We start from the raw sequence: 24139 nt of genomic DNA, 5'->3' as shown, positions 1-24139 counted from the left end.
ACAAGATATTTTGCTGGCTGTCTTACTTAAGATAACTGCCAACCATCAACCTCAGTGTAATCCATTGTTTCTTCTTGATCTCCACTCACTGATACCTAGAATATTTACACCACACTAGTCCATTTCACGTACCACTTATGATAGCTCATCCATCTCGTACAATGTACGTGCGTTACGCCATCCGATCGCTGATTTGTGATTTGGAGACAGTATGAAGTTACCACTTGTCATATTCTGCCCTTGGACAGAAGTTACCGTCTGTCTACACGAAACCAAATTAGGATTCCTTGTATCTGTTCCTGTAGGACTGTAGCTTAACGTTAACTAAAGTCTTTCTGATGGTATTTCTAATTTGAAACAAAATACATTCTAATCACAATAAAAGATGTAGGTCCAAGTAGATTTCTAAATGAAACAAAAAAGGCTGGGAGAGGGCTAAAATAGGTTATGTCTGCTGCCCAATCCCTTTCACTTTCTATGAATAAAATTATTATAATTTTTTTTTAAAAAGGCTGATAGTGACCATACATATCAATGGAATAAACATGTATAAAGTACAAATGTATATATCTATGTTTTCAAATATCCACATGATTGTATGAATTCAGATGTCGGTGCGACAAAAAGCTGTTCTTGCTGCCTCGGGGTTAGCTGGGGCAGGTTATGCCGCGTGGAAAACCATGTTTCCATGGATCGGCGAGGACGTCCAGACAATTCGAGCATTCTTGGCCTACCTGAAAAAGATTGGAGAAAATTTTGTTAAAATGCGGACAGTGTTGGATATGTTTGAAGAGGACGTGGCTCGCTTACCAAAGAAAACTTTCATAATTTTCGAGGACAGGCATTATTCGTATGAATTCGTCGATACCATGGCGAATAAAGTTGCAAACCTTGCTGCAACATGGAATCTTCCAAGAGACTCAGCAGTCGCCATGATGATCGAAAATGAGCCAGCATTTGTATGGACTTTTCTAGGTAACCGGAGCATAGAAAATGAGTACGAACTGCTGCATTAAATTACTAATAATTCAAATTAAGAATTTCGAAGGAAATCAGAGTTTTTGTTGAAAAATATGACTAAGGGTAGAATTATTGTTTTAATTATAAAGGGTTACAGAAGGCTGGACTAGTAGGAGCCTTTATAAACTACCACTTAAAAGGCCATCCGCTTATCCACACTATAAAAGTCAGCGAGGCACCAATACTAATCATTGGTTCAGGTGGGTTTTTCTGTAAAGTGTTTAAAATTGAAAATTCATGTACATGTGATGTAATTTAAGGTGGATCTCTAAACCAACATTTTATCTAATGGTTTGGGAAGGCATCTCATATGACGTATGATTTTACCATCGAAAGAGTGATGCTCTAAAATCATACAAAAAATATTGAGTGCTTTATCGATCATTCGATGGTGAAATCATATTCATATGAGATATATTAACGTACAAAATATCAAACGAAAGAAAATAGTTCTAATTGTGAATTAAAGGGACTGATTCACGATTTGGCCCAAAATTTTCTTTTTCATTTTTAATGATCAAAATCTACTGTCTAATGTGTTTAAAACATTTCACATAAAAATTATGGTTATACATTATCACAGAAGCTCATTTTAGAGAGTTTATTATTTGTTTTGTAAACAAAGATTGCGGTATGTTATTGTTTACGAAATTTTCAAAAGAAATGGATATCGATCTAAGTCTATCATATCTTTCACATTTCAAGCATTTTCTGGAGTAAAATATGTCATCTAAAAGTTAAAATTTGTGACTATGCAAAATTAAGATGCTTTATATTACAAAATCAATATTTCACTTGTTTGTTTGTATACATAAAAAGACTCGGGTCTTTGTTTACATAACACAGATTTAAGGCTAAATTATTGCTTTTATTCTTGAATTCAGAAGGTCAAAATTTTGGCTGTCAACATTAAATGAGTTATATTTTTAAAATTTAACATCAAAAATGAAAAATATTTCTATCAAAAATCGTGAACCAGTCCCTTTAAAAAAGACGTAACGATGTAAATAAAGACATTATAACGCGAAAGAAAGGTGTAATAATAAGTTCCGTATTAACGAGCCATTAAAAATTAAATTTTGGTGTAGTGATCCACCTTGACGGTATTTTGAGTTATCCTTCTTGCTATGGTAGGTGATGAACATTTACACACAATCCAAGAAATTCGAAACGATATACCTGACATTAAAATCTATGTCATGGGGAAACGGCAATCTGACCTCCCGTCGGAGTTTGTTTCTATGGACGAACTTCTCCTCCGGACTCTTCCGGTCCCCATCTCCAAGGCATGCCGGGAGGGAACCAACTTACGCAGTCCTGTCTGTTACATTTATACTTCCGGTACAACAGGTGCGCTTGTACATTTTCCACTCTATATGGAAACAAACACGAATCATTCTGTTTCAAAAAACGTAATACTATGTATAACATGTGTGTATTTTTAGGACTTCCAAAGCCTGCGATAGTCAACAATTCTAAAGCCATATCTTGCTCGTTATACTGGCAGACCTTCGGTTACAACGAAAACGATATAGGCTATGCTGTTACTCCCCTTTACCACAGTGCTAGCACCAACTTGTGTCTTTTCAATACAATTGAAAGAGGTACTGATCTTCGCTTTAACCATATTTTATGGTACATTTCATGTCACTGAAAGTTACATTGGTGACCTACATGTACATATGTATTACTATCCGTGCTGCCCATTCCGAGTCATTCTGTGAATAATAGCGAAAAATATTGTATGTGCAAGGGTAGGACTATATCGCAGTGAAAAATACTTGAATTAATATGGATATCTTCGTTACTTTTGCGCATCTAATAATCAAATAACTCCACTATATCTGATATCTACCATAATGTGAAATTCATGTCCCCTTGTGAAGTAATTGATGATATTTCGAGAACGTAGTTTATATATAGGATGTTCATTTCTATTCCGTGATATCTAACTTCAAACATAACAAATAGTTGTGTACACATAAGCATTTTCGTCAATAAACCCCTTCTGTAGTCCTACCCATACCCCGGGGATCATGGAGTAAACATGCCCTCTCATTGAGTACGGAGTTCTTCTTTGCGGAACCACTAAGGAATTCCAAGATCCAGCTGCAGACAGCATTGTTAACTTTAACTGACAGATGACATTTAGTTAATTGTGTCTAAATGCAAGATTTCATGACATGTTAAGGAAGTTAGTTCTTCAGCTTATAAGCACAACCACGCAAGATCGTCTAGCTGTATAGGCTCAGTACTTATTTTATTACCTTTTGATTGGCTCCAGTGTACTATATATTTGATCATCTAGCTGTGTATAGGCTCATTACTTATTTGATTACCTTTTGATTGACTCCAGTGTACTATATATTTGCTATTTAACTTTATCCAGTGGAAATGTTTATGTCAACTCAAATTTAGAGAAGGTTTGGAGAGGACTATATTTTGTAGCGGAAGAACTTTTTTCATAACAAAAAATCCCATAGATCTTTAGCGTTTTGCCGTTCTTGTCAATAATTATACTTTAATTTCGTATTTAATGATAAAAATACTAGAGACTTGGAATTAATTCAAATGTTGTAAATTCATTATTTACAATGTAGTGTATATGCTTGATATACCGGCATTTTTTCCAAACTGAACATCGATTCTTAAGAATTGATTAATTAACACGAAAGTTCGTTTGAAAATTTCGTTTTTAGTCATTGATACAAACATTCTTTCTTTTTAAATTGTAATGTATTACCCCTCTACTTTGCGAAACTATGTCACGTGCCTGAAGTTCAAAAAGGTCTTTATTTACTTTCATTTGAAAGAGTGTGCATTAGCATATGTCTCTGATTTATTGTTTTCGACAAAAGACAGGAGAAGCTGTTGCGAATAAATCAAAGGTACATTTTAAGTGCAAAATAGTCCAGTGTGTAGCTCGATAAAAAGACACATCTCTTCCTTTTCTTTTATAATTTTCCTTCAATGCACAAAATAAAAATACAAAACTTTGGAGCGAACCTCGTTATCTGGCAGTTAAAGTTTACTCATTTTTATGCAACTAGGTACATTAGTCTTTTTTAAATTTGAGAACTACAAATCTCCTCGGTAAAAAAAATCAAGTTTTTAAGTACTGTATGCGGTTTTGACAATGTAAACACATTTTACCTCTGGTCGGCGCGGGTTCGAATCCCGCTCGCGCCGGTACATGTAAGTGAGAAAGTTTCCCAGTTTACTCTCGGAAGGTCGGTGGTCTCTTCCCAGGTACATTGTATTTGGGTTCTCTCTTCCACCAATAAAAACTGGGCGCCACCAGATAACTGAAAAATTGTTGAGTGTGGCGCAAAATAGGACAACAACAACGAACGCACTTCCATAAGCAGTAGTAATTAGACACTGATCGCATTTGTTTCTCACTATTAACTAATTTCCTGATGATAAGTTAACGTGTGACCGAGTCTCCTCTTCATTTGTTGAGGGGGTGTTTTATTTACAATTTTGATTTCATGAAACAGGAGCCACCATAGTCCTGCGCCGGAAGTTTTCTGCCCGCCATTACTGGGAAGACGTACGCAAATACAAAGTCACTGTTATACAGTATATCGGGGAACTCTGCCGGTATTTACTTCGTGTCCCAAAGGCAAGAATGACAATAATATCGAAATATCAATGAATTATTGAATTTGATGATTGTGAGGTTATTTAACGTCAAAGCAAATTATTTGTATTTTTAGATGAAAGCTCAAGCGAGTTTTTTTTTTTTATTAAATTATTAAAATATGTGTTTTTACACTTCCCACTAATGCAAGGTGAAGACAACGAACAGTGATCAATCTCACAACTCCTACAAGCAATACAAAATAGATAGTTGGGCAAACACGAAACCCCCGGACACACCAGAGGTGGGATCAGGCGCTCAGGAGGAGTAAGCATCCCCTGTTGACCGGTCACACCCGCCGTGAGCCCCATATCCTGATCAGGTAAACGGAGTTATCCGCAGTCAAAATCAGGGTGCCAAGAACGGCTTAACAATCGGTATGAAACACGTCAGACTGCATTTGACCCAATGCGAGGTCGTATTGACGAACTAGAATAAGGCGAATTTCGACCAAACTTGGTACAAAATATACTTAAGAAAAGGGTAATCATATTTGTTGAAATGAGGGTCATGCCCCTTCGAAGGGGAAAATAGTAGAATATGGCGGGTGCCTAAAAATCTTCTCAAGGTGCACCGGACCAGAAAAGCCAAATCTTGCATGGACCCTTTTTTTAGGTTTCGAATATACCAAAATTCTTTTAAAGTATTTCCAAGAATTATAAGGGTGCAATTTGTCAAACAAACATTCAAGAATGCGCATGTAGTGTACGTTTAAGTTTGTTAAAACCATAAGCGGATACCACACAAAGTATTGCATATAAGAAGTCTTTAGAAATCATCTCAAGAACAACAAGGACACAATTTGTCAGAATAATATGCATGCATCTTAGGTAAAATAGACTCAAATTTGTTCAGGCAAAGATCCCTGAGACCAAGGGTGGGCCACAGAGATTTATTCATAGAAATCCTCTTCGTGAGAACCACTAGGATAAAACTTGTCGAAGTACGAGGGTAAAATTTGTGAAATTTTAAATTTGCAGGAATCCCCATGTAATGTAAATTCAAGATTATTCAAATTAATGCCCTTGGCCTGTAAATTAGAGTTTGAAGTTTTACATATGAATACAATTTTTCAAATTAATGGTAAAAGCTTGTTCAAGACATAATCGACGGGACAGGACCGGTTTTAACTGTAAAGTATAGGAAAATTTTAAATCTTCTCAGGGTCTACAGGAGTATGTTTTGCAATATGCATGCATCTCAAATTTCTACAGACCATGACCCTTGAAAAGTTGGGTCTCAACAGGGTTCTTTACAGGAATACAAAACATTTGTAAAGAAATCTTCTTTGCAAGAACACAAGGATAAATATTGGTCATACAACTATAGTAAAACATGTCAAATCAATTAGCAAGCATACTCGTGCAATGTAAAAACAGGGTGGGGCTATAATGGGGCTTCAGTTTTACAACATTTTGCAACATAGCTCAGGTGAGCGATACTAACCATGGACATCTTCTTTCCTTTAAACAGAGCGATCTCGATGGTGTACATAATGTGCGTGTAGCGGTTGGGAACGGACTACGAATAGATATCTGGGAAGAATTCAAAAACAGGTTCAATATTCCGCGAATTGTAGAGTTCTTCGGTGCCACTGAGGGAACTGGAAGTTTTCTGAATGTCACGGGCACCGTCGGTGCGATCGGCAGGATGTCCCCATTGATGGTACACTACATCCCCATTTACACCATCAGTACTACCCACAATAATTTATAACAATGTTTACCGTCAGTGCAATCTCCAGGATGTTTTCATTCATAGTATATCTCTATTTATAACACAAAGAATATCTTTCTTGATTGTAAACATTGTGTAATGTGGTTTCTTATTTCATCGCAGAAGGCAATAATATTCCGTGAAAAAAGTTCTCAGATTAACTTCATCAAATTCGACAATCGAACTGAAAAACCTGTTAGAGACAAAAACGGAAGGTGTGTCCATATTAAACCAGGTGGGTCATTAGTATCCTAGTGATGTTGTCAAATATTCATTTACTTCTGAGGAAAACATGTTCATCCTGCAATTGCTACACCTGTTTCAGGTGAGGTGGGTCTAATCATAAGTGGAGTCAACGAAGAATACTACTCCGGCTTTTACAAAGGTTCAAAGGAAATGAACGAGAACAAATTCATCAGAGACGTGTTCGAGGTGGGGGATCGCTGGTTTTCCTTTGGTGACTTGATCTACTTGGATAAAGACTACAACGTGTATTTCAGAGACAGAACAGGAGACACGTTTAGGTTTGTGTTCCAACCCTGGTTTTTACGTCTTTTTTCCCCCTCTTCGTGTAGTACATGTTACAGTTGGCGCATTGTTCCTCTGAGGAAACTCACTGGTGCTTCAACATTTTCCTATCTATTTTGTAGAAACATGTCACGTGATTACAGGATTTTATAATCAGGCGACATTTGTCCAAGATAAAACAAGAGGTCCATGGGCCACATCGCTCACTTTAGTCACCTTGGCCCATATCTAAAGATTTTCCATATATATTTGCATGTAAATGTTTGGTCCCCATTGTAGCCCAAACCTACCCTGGGGGCCATGATTTTTGCAAAATTGAATCTGTACTATGTCAGGAAGTTTTCATGTAAATATAAACTTATTTGGCCTAATGGTTCTTGAAATGAAGATTTTTAGATATTTTCTCTCTATATATATGTAAGTATTTATTTTAATTTCTAAATTTTATAACAGCAATTAAATATACATCCGTATTTTCAAGCTAGTAACGAAGTACTTAGCTACTGGGCTGTAGAGATGTAAGTATGTAAAATGTTGATCTCCTATTATGGTCCTATCCTAACCCCTGGGGGCATGATTTGAACAAACTTGAATCTGCACTGTCAGGAAGCTTTCATGTAAATGTAAACTTTACTGGCCCAGTGATTCTTCAAGAAAAGATTTTCCCTATATATTTTTATGCAAAACTTTGATCCCCTATTGTGGCCCCATCCTACCCCCGGGGACCATGATTAGCGCAATTTTCAATTTGCACAATGTCAGGACGCTTTCATGTAAATTTCTACTTTCCTGGCCCGGTGGTTCTGAGAAGAAGATTGTTAATGATTTTCCCTATATATTTGTTTGAAAAACTTTGATCCCCTATTGTGGCAACTTCCTAACCTCGGCGGCCATTATTTTAACAAACTTGAATCTGCACTATGTCAGAAAGCTTTCATATAAATTTGTACTTTCCTAGTCCAGTGGTTCTTGAGAAGAAGATTTTTAAAGATCATTCCAATATACTTTGATCCCCTGTTGTGGCCCCATCATATCCCCGGGGGCAAGATTTGAACAAACTTGAATCTGCATTATGTCAGGAAGCTTTCATGTAAATATCAGCACTTCTGGTCCAGTTGTTCTTGAGAAGAAGATTTTTAAAGATTTTCCCTATTTATTCCCATGTAAAACTTTGATCCCCAATTATAATAATAATAATACCATATTTATATAGCACCCTTTTCATACACTATGTACCCTCAAAAGTGCTTTACAATGCATATATACCTTACAACAGAACGTTATACACATAATACTTAGAAAATAAATAAAACATTAAAAGCTGTACCTATCCTGATTGTACATATAAAACATGAAAACACAAGATACCATAAATATGCTAGATAAGAATAAACATCAGTTTCAGGGTGTATTAAAATAATAATAATAATGAAATACACACACGCACATACAGCATATAATGTCTCAGGTATAATACATTAAAACTTACAATTCTTTTTCTTTTTTCTTTTTTTTTTTAAATAAAACATCACAAAATGGTACTCGAAAGTCTTTAGTTTTCACAGTTTTTCACACAATCTAACCTACACGAATGACTGAAATGATAGAAACTAGTCCTAGAAAACTTGATGGAAAAAATGTGTTTTCAGTGACTTCTTGAATGCACACAGTGTTCTACAGTCCCTTACATGTTCTGGAAGGGCATTCCACAGTTTTGGAGCTATTGTTCTGAAACACCGATCCCCGTATGTTACGGTTCGACTTTTTGAAATAACTAAAGTAACTGATTGTTTTATAGACCTAAGATTTCGGGTAGGCTTGTATACCTCTAGTAATTGTGACCCCAACCTACCCCCCGGGGCCATGATTTTAACAAAACTGAATCTGCACTATGTCAGGAAATTTTCATGTAAATTTCAGCCCCTCTGGTCCAGTGGTTCTTAAGAAGAAGATTTTTAAATGACCCCACCCTAATTTTGCATTTTTGTGATTATCCCCCTTTGAATGGGACATGGCCCTTCATTTGCAGAAACTTGAAAGCTCTGCACGTAAGGATGTTTTGTGCCAAATTTGGTTGAAATTGACCCAGTGGTTCTGGAAAAGAAGATGAAAATGTGAAAAGTTTACAACGACAACGAACAGTAATCAATCTCATAATTCCTTAAGATTACAAAATTAAGAGTAGAACAAACACGGACCCCTGGACACACCAGAGGTGGGATAAGGTATCTACAATGTAGGTGGAGTACTAGTAATCATCCTCTATTGACCGGTCACGATCAGGTAAACGGACTACTTTGATATTTTTTTTAATGAGCATACGCAGAACGTGTTCTTGCCTATAGAATCAATTGATAGCCATAATGGAAGATTGCTACATAAATATGGGAAGTCGACGATGGAGAAGCTGATGAAGTTTTCCCGTCTGTCATAAAGTTGAGATGTATGTAGTTTGTTAAATGTGTCATCTTGCTGAAGATAAAAATTCACTTTTATTTTAGATGGAAGAGCGAGAATGTCTCCACGGCCGAAGTTACAAACATTATTAGCCACATTCCATTTGTGCATGACGTCAATGTGTATGGTGTGACTATTCCAGGTGAGTAGAACAAGGAAGTTCGAACAATCTACTGGCTCTAAACGCTAATACTGAACAATGATGGAACCTTTACTCGGTCAGTACGATAATAATTAGCGGAAATTGGTTCCATATAGGGATGTCGTAAATATCAAACGAGATGTCGTAAACACTGTTGTTTGTGTGTTTATTTGATTTATGTTCCTTTGAAATTTTTTTTTACTCCTATGGAGACGTCACCAGCTGTAGATTAAGTGGCCACAAATTCAGACAAATGTGAGGCTCTCTGGGTCGTAGCGGTGAGGGCTCTTTAGCGTGCCATCGCCTGTCGCAACACGAGATCTTTGATTTTAATGTTTCGTGTTAAAGCTAATATGATTTCATGTTAAAGACTCAGAAGTCTCAATTCTAAATCCCAGGCGCTTAGCGAAGGAGCAGGCACGTATAAGCGGGGCTCGAACCCACGACCTCCCAATCAAGACGCGAGCGCTCCAACTGTTTTGATTGATAGTTCTCTGTCAGCTAATGTAGCAAATTTGAAGTGAATGTCGCCTTTGACATCGCCGTACCATGTGACCCTTATTCTAATGAACTCAGAAAGTCATCGACCAACTGGCTAGAAGTGGCTTTTCCGCGATTTAAAGAAAATGCTAACGTTATTGGTTTCCTTACCAATAGTCTTTCATCACACAATAGGAGTCCTCATATACATAAAAACACCTAAGACAACGATGTGTTGATGCTACATACTTTTGCCAAAGTGCAAGACCCCCCCCCCCCCTTTTATCGAAGCACTTGATGCTTGTCCGCGGCCTTGATGTTGGTGATATAGTGGTGATGAATTAGAAATCACGCTGTATACTTGCCGACATTTTAAACTACAGTGCAAATGACATTGTCAGTTAACTGTGAATTGGTATTTATGCTTTTCTGACATTCATTTTCGTTAAATATTAATTACTTCCCAATTGGTCAGTTAGTATAGTTTAGATTTGTTCTTGTTGTCAAGGTGAAGACGGACGAGCAGGAATGGCGGCTGTCATACTTAAACACGAGGACGAGAAAATCACAGACGACAAACTACGAACGATTTACTCAGCCTGTGAGAAGGAACTACCCTCCTACGCCCGCCCTATATTCATACGCTTCATGCCAGAATTGATTGTCACACAAACCATGAAGAACCGGAAGGTGGAACTGGTGCAGGACGGCTATGACCTCCAGAAGGTCAAAGACCCTCTGTATTTTATTGACACGAAAAATAAAACATATTCTCCTTTAACAGTGGTGAATTACGACAGTGTCCTGTCATCTAAGTTATAATCTGTGTCGCTATTAGTACCAAGTGACACATTTCACTAGAAGTTTTATAGAGTGAATTGTATGGAATCAGTTATAATTTACTGTATGTGTTTTTAATGAAGTATCCTTGTTGCAATTTGCATGTAGTTTGCACCCCTGACGAAGAGATAAGACACCTGTAATACGAAATTCAAGTTGCATGTATTATATAATCATCGCATCAAATATCTTCCTTACAGGTTTTCAGTCGAAAGTTTGTTTCCCGACTTCCAGTGTTCATTATATTTGGACACTAATATTGGTATGTTTTCTATATACACATTTTCTACATATACATTTATCGCCTCTTTTAGAACTTTCCTTAGAATATATCTTTATTTTATCCTCTATCAAGAGTTGTAATTGCGTCAATTTGGTATACTGACCGACTATGCAAGGTCGTATGCATAAATAACTGACAAATCGCATTGTGAACGTGGTCAGAAAATATGAGAGTAATCTGTAAAAACCTCCCAAGTTTATAAAATACCATGCTTACTGTGTCCCACCAATCACCCCCACGAGGTGATAAGGAGGGGAAAGTTCACGTGCATATTTCTGAAGCGACCCAATTTCTGACAATCTATCCGTTGATATATTGCTAAACAGTGTGTACCTTGGTTAGACGTTGTATTTACACTGAAGAAGTCCACAGGTAAGATAAAACTAATGATTGTATTTCTTTTATGTACAAAGAGAGACAAATAACGTGAAGAAGTCACAGAGCATTTGCTGACAATGCTGTAATATTTTTAATGGAATCAACTGTTGTGAATACAATACGATTTGAATGACATCGTGTTGTTATTACTACCATTTATTTGGAGTTTGTGTGCCTATAACAGGGCCGATTTTGCAAATTACCCCATACCTCGATTTCTAAAAAGATTTCCTTGAAGTCTTAGATATAGTAAAACTTCAGAACCAAAACTAACGAAACGAAACCAGAGCACACCAAATAAAATTTTTTAAACAAATGAGACGAAACCAGCTTGAAGTTTTTGATTACTACATGTATGTTATCTTAAAAACAAAGAATAATGAAGGAGAGCGTTTGTCACAATTACTTGTCCCTACAACTTTAACAAAGCAGAGTTTAAACTCAATGTGAAACTCTCTCTCTCTCTCTCTCTCTCTCTCTCTGATGGTGGAGTCGCACGCATGGATTGTACTTTTCTTGATTGACCTGATACTATCTTTGTATACTGGGGTATACAAACGTTCCCAATTGTTTTTGATGAGTATTTTTATATTACAAGCTTAAGTTTTACGTTTATTAGATATCTCATCAATTGTTCATTAATCTTGAAAGGAAAAAGAGGGAGAGAGAGTTTGTAGATTTTCAATTTTTAACATACCCGGTATAAGTGTAAATATTTTACCTCTTTTATCAAACGGGAAAACTGACCTCTACAACAGACAAATGGTAACTCAAACTTGTTCTAAACTTCCTTGTTACTGTAAATCATGGAAGAATTTCAAAAAGTTTATGTTTGTCCTGATTTAGGATTGATTTTATATTGTTTACCGCCCCCCCCCCCCCCTCGAGAATATTTCACTCGTATGGAGACTTCACCATTGCCGTTGTTGTAGAGTGAGCCTTCCCCCATAATGAGACTTCCCCCCGGAAACCTGGCTCTAGAGTGAGCATTCCCCCTGGGAGAAGGTTCACTCTAGAGCAGGAGAATCCCCGGGGAAGTCTCACTCTAGAGCCAGACTTCCCCGTGGGAAAACCTACTCTATCACTAGTTGTAGAGTCAGATTTCCCCCCATAGCAGGACTTCCCCCTCCATTTATTCCTGGTAAACTACTATCACTTTATAGAGATTGTTTAGATACCAAGACCTTTTTCAGCAGGGCATTAAATGATTTTGCGTAAGTCGTTCATCAAACTCAAGAGAAGAAAACGGTGAATAAAACACATTGGATTTGTTTGACCCATAGACCTTGAACTTTGACCCACACAATACCTATGCCTTGGATAGTTTTAGAAGTTTGAAAAAGGAAATGAGGAAATTTCGAATTTATGTTTCTTCTCATCTGCGTAAAAATATCGGTTATGCTTTTAAACTTGTACAACTTCAGGTAGAGAGGTAGGTAAGTTGGTAGGTAGAGTACTTTTGAAATAAGACAATAATAGCTCAAAAAGTTCTTTGTATCAACCACATCTTTTACTTCAGTAAAGTATTTGAATGTTTCATTCTGCAAAACTAAGTCATTCAAGGTCTTCATGCCTCTGTCAACCCAATTTGTATTAAAATTCCATTTTTTAACATCAACAAAGTTTCTTATATCTAAATTCAAATAATCTGTAGCAGAAAGAGAGCTTTCTTTAACTCATGATAGAGCTTTAAACACATCTTTCCAAAACACATTGTCAATATGATTTACAAATTCATAAAGTGTTTCTTTGGATAGGTGAAAAATGAAATTCACATTTCTAAGATTTAAATACTATGCAACATATATTGCCATATACCCTCATTTTCAGCAAGGTACCTTTTGACCCATTTCAGCTTAATATAAGATATAAAAGATGCCAAATGTACCATATTTAGTCCCCCTTCATCATAATTACCAACAATTGTATTTCTTTTCAACTTTTCTACCTTGTATCCCCAAATGAATTAAAAAAATATTTTATTCAACTCTTCCAGGCAATGTTGAAAATAAGTGTATGAGCTTTGGGAGTACTAAAGTTTTGATAATTGTGATTTTACCTATTGGAGTTAAATCCCGTTTAGTCCACAAACCTAGCAATTTTTAATGGCATTGATTTTGGATTGATAATAACATAAAGTCATGTCTTCCAGATTTTTTTGTAAATACTATTCCAAGGAGCTTAAAATTGCTATTTCCCCATTTTATTTTCAGATCATTGCACAAAGTTTCCGCCGAACCTGATTTGCTCCCCAACGAAATTGCTTGTGATTTTGAAATATTTAAACGTAGTTCAGAAATCATTCTAAACATATCAATAACTCTTATAGATTCTCTAAGTGATTTTTTTACTGCCATCTAACGTTAATAAAGAGTCGTCCGCATACTGCCCTAATTTGTTTTCTTTTCCAGCCACAGTTACACCCTTAATATTCCGATTTTCTTTAAGTGCATTTGCCAACAATTCTACTGTAATACTAAAGATATATGGTGTCAATGGATCTCCTTGTCTACAGCCTCGTTCAAGACTGAAGAGTTTATATAAGTTTCCATTGTTAATTATACAACTGGTATTAGAGGTGTATAGAGTAATAAACCATTTTACAATAGATTCCCCAGAATTGAAGGACCTGAGTGCCTTTACAATAAAATCCCATTCCAATGAATCAAACGCTTTTTCAAAATCTAATAATAATAACAATCCTGGCTGATTTTCCTTGTTTAGATAGTCAATCAAATCATACAAAAAACGAGTGTTTTCCCTTTATAAAACCCTTCTGAGAGTCACTTATGATACTTGTTAGTACTTTCTTTAAAATATTTGCTATGGCACTAAAACCAATTTTGTAATCAACATTTAATAATGATATTGGTCGCCAATTTTTTATATAGCGTCTATCTTTTTCTTCTTTGGGAATGCAAGTTATTACACTTTGGGATTGAAATTAAAAGAAAATGATTTTAAAAACAATGCAAAGTACATCATGAATTGTTGAGTCCAAATCAGTGTATTGTACAGAAAATGAACTCTAGTTCTTATGTTAACTTTTTATATCAAGTTTTGAAGGAAAAGGAGTTCATAGTCCCACAACTCAAAAGAGAGAAGTGGGAAGCTTATCTCAGTGAAACTATTTCAGAAAAATGTTGGGAATTTCATTATATGAATGCATCATTATGCACAAAAGAAACAAAATTAATTTATTTTCAATACCGTATTCTTATGTGTTATATAGCTACAAACTCTTTCCTTCGCAAACTTAAACTTGTAGATCTTGTGTTCATTTTGCAAAAGTGAAAGAGAAACAAGTCACTCATATTTTTTATGACTGTGTGTATGTATCTGCCTTCTGGCGAGATTTTGTGAAATGGTACAATGCATTTGTAAAAGGTTATAAAATCACAAAAAAGTGTGTTACTAGACAATATTGATGGAAGTTGTTTTGGAGAATTTTCTTCTTTTGTTAGCAAAAAAGCACATTTATTACTCCAGATTATAGGGCTCAAAACCCAAATTGTCAGATGCAATTAATTTGTTTAAATACTATAGAAATTTAGAAAAATATTGTCAAAATGTACTTCATAGCAAATCTAAAATGCTTGGTAAATGGTCATTGTTTGACAATATAATGGACAAGTAGTTTGTTGAAAATCATAATACATTTATATAAAAAATAAAATTATTACATTTATCTTTGAATGTGTAAGTGTATATATGTATGTTTATGTGTGTCTATATATTTATGTGTGTATATATATATATATACAATTCACTGTTATTGTTGATACAGAAGGTGCACAGAGTAATTGCAAGTGTGAATGAGCGAGTGTAGATTACATTTTGAATGTTTGTATGTATAAATGTGTTGAAAATACAAAAATAAAACTTTTTTTTTAAAAGTAGGTAGGTAGAAAGGTACAGGTAGGTAGGTAAAGAGGTAGGTAGGTAAGTAATTCCCTGCCCGATAAACTAAAATTTATTTTATAGTTTGCATAGTAGGGGATGAAAGCGGGAGTGTCCCCCTAGAGCGAGACTTCAAGAGGGTGTTATGGCTCTAGAGTGAGTCTTCCCCCTGGGGGTAAGGTTTATTCTATAGCACGTCTGCTGGGGGAAGCTCACTCTAGAGCGAGACTACCAGGGGGAAGGCTCACTCTAGAGCCAGACTTCCGGGGGAAGGCTCACTCTAGAGCCAGACTTCCGGGGTGAAGTCTCACTATGGGGGGAAGTCTCGCTCTATAACACCGGTAAAGGGATGCAGAATTTAGGCCTATGCTCAGTGCTTACGACCTTTGAGCAGGAAGGGATCTTTATCGTGCCACGCCTGCTGTGACACGGAACCTCGATTTTTACGGTGTCATCCGAAGGACCGACCCATATACATGATATAGTCGCCTCTTATGACGAGCAAGGAGTACCGAGGACCCATTCTAACCAGGTCCCTCGCGGGATTCCTACTTTAGGAGATTGTAGCATTTTTGTACAGAATGTTATATACAATGTACTTCGACTAAGTCCATATTTTGACTAATGGGGATCCGTTCTAAATGAAATTAAATGAATATTGCATGTTCTGTAAACGTGTGCAGTAAACACTGACCAGTAAGTCATGCACACAGACTATTCCAAATTATAGATCGTGTACAGTCATAATGATTTAGCTTGAATGTGGTATCTTGGTTAAAATATGCTTCATCAAACCTGTATATACTAGTAATTGTCGCGGAACCTCTCCTTCACTAACTCAACCATTCTATTCATTTAAAACAGAACCGCCAATCAAGTATGTTTTTCTGAAGATTAATCATATGCAATATTGCAAGTTCAAATGAATCAATATTATTTTACATAAAAGTGAATTGATACAAAATAACTTACCAAGTGTTTAAAGCGACAGTATTTTTCGCAAAATTTTAATATATAAAAAGGAAATGTATAGAATTGGTACCCATACATCAGTCTCAAGCCGCGAATCTATCCGCACAGGTCGCGGCAGTTTAGTGGTAAAGCGTCGCTTCGTAACTGGGAGGTCGTGAGTTCGAACCCCGGGGCTCGTGCCATAGTCGCGTCAAACCCAAGACGTGGACTTAGGTATTTAAAAGTTAGAATCGTGGGTCTTTCTGATATGACCTTCAAAACGGTGGTCCATTGTCGCGGCAGGTATTGGTACCATAAAAATACGCTCACAGCTACGGCCCTGTGTGCTACTTCACCTACATCTGGTGACGTCTCAATATGAGTGAAAAGTTCTCGAAGAGACGTAAAACAATCAATTTATCAATCAATCGAATCTATCTGCAAGTATCCGATTACAGTAATTTCTTAACTTAAGGCTCTTCTTCCAATGTTGTTTTCCTTTCTAAGTACATGCCTCAGATATCTCCACCTGCGCTTTATCTCCATGTTTATGTCTCCATTCTAGATTTCTACGCTCCCTCCTTGTTGCTGACCCGATCTTGCCACCGCACTCCAAGAATCCTTCTTAAGCATCTACCTTCAAACCTTTCAGTTTACTCTCTATCTCCTTGTTGGTCCTCCATGTTTCCGCAGCATATAACAGCACTGATCTAAAGTTGCTCTTGTATAGCTTAATCTTGGTTTTTTCTCGAGATTTCCCTTGATTTCGAGATGTTGCCCAGTTTTCGAAATGCTGTAGCTGCTTTTCCTATCCCGATATTGATTCCTTCTTCACCTCGCCATTCATGTTCACCATGTTCCCAACGTATCAGACTGTGTTTACTTCCTCCAGAATTTCTCCATCTATGCTGATTGCGTCGGTGTTCTGGCTGTTCATTCTCATAACCTTGGTCTTCCTTTTACTGGTTTTCAGATCGATCTTTCTACCCTCTTCCTTTAACTTGCAGCTCTTCTCCTGCATCTGTTGTTGTGTGTGGCTCAGATGTGATCTGCAAAGTCTGTATCCCCCAGACTCGCTGTAAATGTCCAATAAATCCCACGGGGCTCCTCTGGCACTCGTCATCATCCAGCCAATGCGTAGAAGGGATATAACTGGTGAGATGATGCACCCTTGTCTCACACCAGATGTGATCAAAAATCATTCAGATGTTGATCCCTCATGTCTCACTGTACATCGATTATACATGTACATGCCTTTTATTATGTCTATCATGGTTTTTGGTATTCCGTATCCCTCCATTATTTTCTACAGCGTAACCCATTGTATGCTGTCAAACGCTTTCTCAAAGTCTATAAAACTAACGTTAAACAATACACAACCAGCCAACCCTCCTTCCATTTTCCATTGCTCCTGTACGCTTTCGTCAGTCCATATCCTGTTGAACTATGTCATTAGCTCTTCAACATTGGTGTTCTCGATTACCTTCATTATTTCTGCCTGGGTGTCGTCAGTCCCCGCTGCCTTGTTCTTCAACTTCTTTATTGCAATCCTGATCTTCTACATTGTAATGTCTGAGGTGTCAATATCCAGCTCCTTTTGTTGACTTTCTACTTGCGTTAATTCTTTCTGGGTCTCTGTTTATTACACTGCTGAAGTGCTCCTTCCATCTTTCTTATTGTTCCTTCTCTGTATACAGGATGTTACTATTACTGTCTTTACTGTGAATTGCAGGTGGCCATTTTCCCCACATAGCTTCTTGATGATGTTATGCAGAGTTCTTAAATCTCCGATAAACGATGCTGTTTCTGCCTTCTCTGCTTGTTCCTCAATGTATATCTTTTTGTCCTCTTTTGCCTTCACTTTTTTGTCTATTTCAGTTTAAACTCTTTTTCTCTGTTCCCTATCTGCTTCATCTCTACAGCATGCATTTGTTGTTTCATCTTCTTCCTCTCTTCAACAAGCTTCCATGTTCTGTCAGATACCTATTGTTTCCTTTTGACGTTTCTGTATCCTAACACAGACTGCGATGTGTATGCATCCTTGATGTTCGTCCATTGTTCTTCTATGCTTTTTCTATTCTGAAGCTCTACTCAGAAACCTCTCTTCACATCTTCATTATTGAGTCTCCTGATGTCGAACACTTTCCGATCTGACTTCCCTCTAGTCTTCCTCAACTTCAGCGTGATCTTGTCATTCGCAAGACAATGGTCAATATTTACGACTGGCCCTCCTCTCAACTTAACATCTGTTCTCCATTTCCTGTTTATCATAATATGGTCTATCTGATTTTTCACTCTGCCATTGGGTGAGGTCCATGTTAAAGTATAAATTTTCTTAAGCTTGAAAATTGTCCCTCCAATTACCAGACTATTGTTCATACAGAAATCCACCATCCTCTCTCCATTGCCCTGTCGACCCATTACCTACTCAATGCCGCTGTTGCCTTCACCTACTTTTGCATTCACCCCATAACAATCAAGATGTCATGCTTGGGATAAAATATTCTAATTCCATTTAATGTCTCGTAAAACTCATCCCTTTCCTCCTCTTTGTCATCGATAGGTGAAAAGTATTGAATCATTGCGAGATAGACATGATTAGGTTTCAAGCGGACACAGATGATACGGTCGCTGATGGCCCTCCATTCCACAAGAGATTTTGCTGGCTGTCTTACTTAAGATAACTGCCAACCTCCAACCTCAGTGTAATCCATTGTTTCTTCTTGATCAACATATCACTGCTCCTGTGTTGTCAATGATTTTTCCACTTCCTGTCCATCTCCACTCACTGATACCTAGAATATTTACACCACACTAATGCATTTCACGTACCACTTATGATAGCTCATCCATCTCGTACAATGTACGTACGTTACACCATCCGATCGCTGATTTGTGATTTGGAGACAGTATGAAGTTACCTCTTGTCATACTCTGCCCTTGGACAGAAGTTACCGTCTGTCTACACGAAGCCAAATTAGGATTCCTTGTATCTGTTCCTGTAGGACTGTAGCTTAACGTTAACTAAAGTCTTTCTGATGGTATTTCTAATTTGAAACAAAATACATTCTAATCACAATAAAAGATGTAGGTCCAAGTAGATTTCTAAATGAAACAAAAAAGGCTGGGAGAGGGCTAAAATAGGTTATGTCTGCTGCCCAATCCCTTTCACTTTCTATGAATAAAATTATTATAATTTTTTTTAAAAAGGCTGATAGTGACCATATATATCAATGGTATAAACATGTATAAAGTACAAGTGTATATATCTATGTTTTCAAATATCCACATGATTGTATGAATTCAGATGTCGGTGCGACAAAAAGCCGTTCTTGCTGCCTCGGGGTTAGCTGGGGCAGGTTATGCCGCGTGGAAAACCATATTTCCATGGATCGGCGATGACATCCAGACAATTCGAGCATTCTTGGCGGTCCTGAAAAAGATTGGAGAAAATTTTGTTAAAATGCGGACAGTGTTGGATATGTTTGAAGAGGACGTGGCTCGCTTACCAAAGAAAACTTTCATAATTTTCGAAGACAGGCATTATTCGTATGAATTCGTCGATGCCATGGCGAATAAAGTTGCAAACCTTGCTGCAACATGGAATCTTCCAAGAGACTCAGCAGTCGCCATGATGATCGAAAATGAGCCAGCATTTGTATGGACTTTTCTAGGTAATCGGAGCATAGAAAATGAGTACGAACTACTGCATTAAATTACTAATAATTCAAATTAAGAATTTCGAAGGAAATCAGAGTTTTTGTTGAAAAATATGACTAAGGGTAGAATTATTGTTTTAATTTTAAAGGGTTACAGAAGGCTGGACTAGTAGGGGCCTTTATAAACTACCACTTAAAAGGCCATCCACTTATCCACACCATAAAAGTCAGCGAGGCACCAATACTAATCATTGGTTCAGGTGGGGTTTTCCGTAAAGTGTTTAAAATTGGATTTTCATGTACATCTGATGTAATTTAAGGTGGATCTTTAAACCAACATTTAATTTAATGGTTTGGATAGGCATCTCATATGAAGTATAATTTTACCATTGAAAGAGTGATGCTCTAAAAAAAAAAAAAAAAAAAACAACATTTAATCATACAAAAAATATTGAGTGCTTTTATCGATCATTCGATGGTGAAATCATATTCATATGAGATACATTAACGTACAAAATATCAAACGAAAGAAAATAGTTCTAAGACGTAACGATGTAAATAAAGACATTATAACGCGAAAGAAAGGCGTAATAATAGGTTCCGTATTAACGAGCCATTAAAAATAACATTTTGGTGTAGTGATCCACCTGGACGATATTTTGAGTTATCCTTCTTGCTATGGTAGGTGATGAACATTTACACACAATCCAAGAAATTCGAAACGATATACCTGACATTAAAATCTATGTCATGGGGAAACGGCAATCTGACATCCCGTCAGAGTTTCTTTCTATGGACGAACTTCTCCTCCGGACTCTTCCGGTCCCCGTCTCCAAGGCATGCCGGGAGGGAACCAACTTACGCAGTCCTGTCTGTTATATTTATACTTCCGGTACAACAGGTGCGCTTGTACATTTTCCACTCTATATGGAAACAAACACGAATCATTCTGTTTCAAAAAACGTATGTATAACATGTGTGTATTTTTAGGACTTCCAAAGCCTGCGATAGTCAACAATTCTAAAGCCATATCTTGCTCGTTATACTGGCAGACCTTCGGTTACAACGAAAACGATATAGGCTATGCTGTTACTCCGCTTTACCACAGTGCTAGCACCAACATGTGTCTTTTCAATACAATTGAAAGAGGTACTGATCTTCGCTTTAACCATATTTGATGGTACATTTCATGTCACCGAAAGTTACTTTGGTGACCTACATGTACATATGTATTACTATCCGTGCCGCCCATTCCGAGTCATTCTGTGAATAATAGCGAAAAATATTGTATGTGCAAGGGTAGAACTATATCGTAGTAAAAATACTTGGATTAATATATCTTCGTTACTTTTGCGCATCTAATAGGCAAATAACTCCACTATATCTGATATCTACCATAATGTGAAATTCATGTCCCCTTGTGAAGTAATTGATGATATTTCGAGAACGTATTTTATATGTAGGATGTTCATTTTTATTCCGTGATATCTAACTTCAAACATAACAAATAGTTGTGTACACATAAGCATTTTCGTCAATAAACCCCTTCTGTAGTCCTACCCATACCCCGGGGATCATGGAGTAAACATGCCCTCTCATTGAGTACGGAGTTCTTCTTTGCGGAACCACTAAGGCATTCCAAGATCCAGCTGCACACAGCATTGTTAAGTTTAACTGACAGATAACATTTAGTTAATTGTGTCTAAATGGAAGATTTCATGACATGTTAAGGAAGTTAGTTCTTCAGCTTATAAGCACAACCACGCAAGATCATCTAGCTGTATAGGCTCAGGCTTATTTTATTACCTTTTGATTGGCTCCAGTGTACTATATATTTGATCATTTAGCTGTATAGGCTCAGTACTTATTTTATTACCTTTTGATTGGCTCCAGTGTACTATATATTTGCTATTTAACTTTATCCAGTGGAAATGTTTATGTCAACTCAAATTTAGAGAGAGTGTGGAGAGGACTATATTTTGTAGCGGAAGGACTTTTTTCATAACAAAAAAAAAAACAACAACCCATAGATCTTTTCAATAATTATATTTTAATTTCGCATTTAATGATAAAAATACTAGAGACTTGGAATTAATTCAAATGTTGTAAATTCATCATTTACAGTGTATATGCTTGATATACCGGCATTTTTTCCAAACTGAACATCGATTCTTAAGAATTGATTAATTAACGCGAAAGTTCGTTTGAAAATTTCGTTTTTGGTCATTGATTCAAACATTCTTTCTTTTTTAAATTGCGACGAATTATCCCTCTACTTTGCAAGAATATGTCACGTGCCTGAAGTCGAAAGAGGTCTTTATTTACTTTCATTTGAAAGAGTGCATTAGCATATGTCTCTGATTTTATGTAACTGTAATGTGTTGTTTTTGACAAAAGACAGGAGTAGTTGTTGCGAATAAATCAAAGATACATTTTAAGTGCAAAATAGTCCAGTCTGTAGCTCGATAAAAAGACACACCTCTTCTTTTTCTTTTATAATCCTCCTTTAATGCACAAAATAAAAATACAAAACTTTGAAGCGAACCTCGTTATCTGGCAGTTAAAGTTTACTCATTTTTATGCAACTAGGTACATTAGTCTTGTTTAAACTTGAGAACTACAAATCTCCTCGGTAAAAAAATCAAGTTTTTAAGAAAGCGGTTTTGACAATGTAAACACATTTTTACCTCTGGTCGGCGCGGGTTCGAATCCCGCTTGCGCCGGTACATGTAAGTGAGAAAGTTTCCCAGCTTACTTTCGGATGGTCGGTTATCTCTTCCCAGGTACATTGTATCTGGGTTCTCTCTTCCACCAATAAAAACTGGGCGCCACTAGATAACTGAAAAATTGTTGAGTGTGGCGGAAAACAGCACAACAACAACAAACGCACGTTCATAAGCAGTAGTAATTAGACACTGGTCGCATTTGTTTCTCACTATTAACTAATTTCCTGATGATAAGTTAACGTGTGACCGAGAGTCCTCTTCATTTGTTGAGGGGGTGTTTGATTTACAATTTTGATTTCATGAAACAGGAGCCACCATAGTCCTGCGTCGGAAGTTTTCTGCCCGCCATTACTGGGAAGACGTGCGCAAATACAAAGTCACTGTCATACAGTATATCGGGGAACTCTGCCGGTATTTACTTCGTGTCCCAAAGGCAAGAATGACAATAATATCGAAATATCAATGAATTATTGAATTTGATGATTGAAAGGTTATTTAACGTCAAAGAAAATTATTTGTATTTTTAAATGAAAGCTCAAGCTTTTGATAAAAAAAATGTCTGTCATCTGTAAAAATTTTACACTTCCGACTAATGAGGCGAATTTCGACCAAACTTGGTACAAAACATACTTAAGAAAAGGGTAATCATATTTGTTGAAATGAGGGTCATGACCCTTCGAAGGGAAAATAATTGACAAATAGTAGAATAGGGCGGGTGCCTAAACATCTTCTCAAGGTGCACTGGACCAGAAAAGCCAAATCTTGCATGGACCCTTTTTTTAAGGTTTCGAATATACCAAAATTCTTTTAAAGTATTTCCAAGAATCATAAGGGTGCAATTTGTCAAACAAACATTCAAGAATGCGCATGTAGTGTACGTTTAAGTTTGTTAAAACCATAAGCGGATACCACACAAAGTATTGCATATAAGAATTCTTTAGAAATCATCTCAAGAACAACAAGGACACAATTTGTCAGAATAATATGCATGCATCTTAGGTAAAATAGACTCAAATTTGTTCAGGCAAAGATCCCTGAGACCAAGGGTGGGCCAAAGAGATTTATTCATAGAAATCCTCTTCGTGAGAACCACTAGGATAAAACTTGTCGAAGTACGAGGGTAAAATTTGTCAAATATTAAATTTGCAGGAATCCTCATGTAATGTAAATTCAAGATTATTCAAATTAATGCCCTTGGCCTGTAAATTAGAGTTTGAAGTTTTACATATGAATACAATTTTTCAAATTAATGGTAAAAGCTTGTTCAAGACATAATCGACGGGACAGGACCGGTTTTAACTGTAAAGTATAGGAAAATTTTAAATCTTCTCAGGGTCTACAGGAGTATATTTTGCAATATGCATGCATCTCAAATTTCTACAGACCATGACCCTTGAAAAGTTGGGTCTCAACAGG

General features: G+C 36.7%; 1 protein-coding gene across 8 annotated transcripts in view; it reads left to right on the top strand.

Moving 5' to 3' along the window:
* The window catches only part of LOC125649794 (long-chain fatty acid transport protein 6-like), a 53039-nt gene that overhangs the window by 21627 nt on the left and 7273 nt on the right, over nt 1-24139 (top strand). For 7 of the 8 annotated variants that reach the window (XM_056165151.1, XM_048877573.2, XM_056165152.1 and 4 more), the window contains 15 exons: nt 609-975; nt 1110-1220; nt 2155-2370; nt 2466-2624; nt 4521-4645; nt 6137-6328; nt 6503-6614; nt 6705-6903; nt 9409-9506; nt 10495-10712; nt 19646-20012; nt 20147-20257; nt 20683-20898; nt 20988-21146; nt 23032-23156. In XM_056165151.1, the coding sequence (XP_056021126.1) occupies nt 609-975; nt 1110-1220; nt 2155-2370; nt 2466-2624; nt 4521-4645; nt 6137-6328; nt 6503-6614; nt 6705-6903; nt 9409-9506; nt 10495-10712; nt 19646-20012; nt 20147-20257; nt 20683-20898; nt 20988-21146; nt 23032-23156 (2775 nt within the window). Of the gene's footprint in view, nt 1-608; nt 998-1109; nt 1221-2154; nt 2371-2465; nt 2625-4520; nt 4646-6136; nt 6329-6502; nt 6615-6704; nt 6904-9408; nt 9507-10494; nt 10713-19645; nt 20013-20146; nt 20258-20682; nt 20899-20987; nt 21147-23031; nt 23157-24139 lie in introns of those variants that run through there. The other variant, XM_048877585.2, reaches the window with a different exon arrangement.

Source organism: Ostrea edulis, chromosome 5, assembly GCF_947568905.1.
Source record: "Ostrea edulis chromosome 5, xbOstEdul1.1, whole genome shotgun sequence".
Taxonomy (NCBI): Eukaryota; Metazoa; Mollusca; class Bivalvia; order Ostreida; family Ostreidae; genus Ostrea; species Ostrea edulis.
This window is presented reverse-complemented; position numbering and strand designations above follow the sequence as displayed.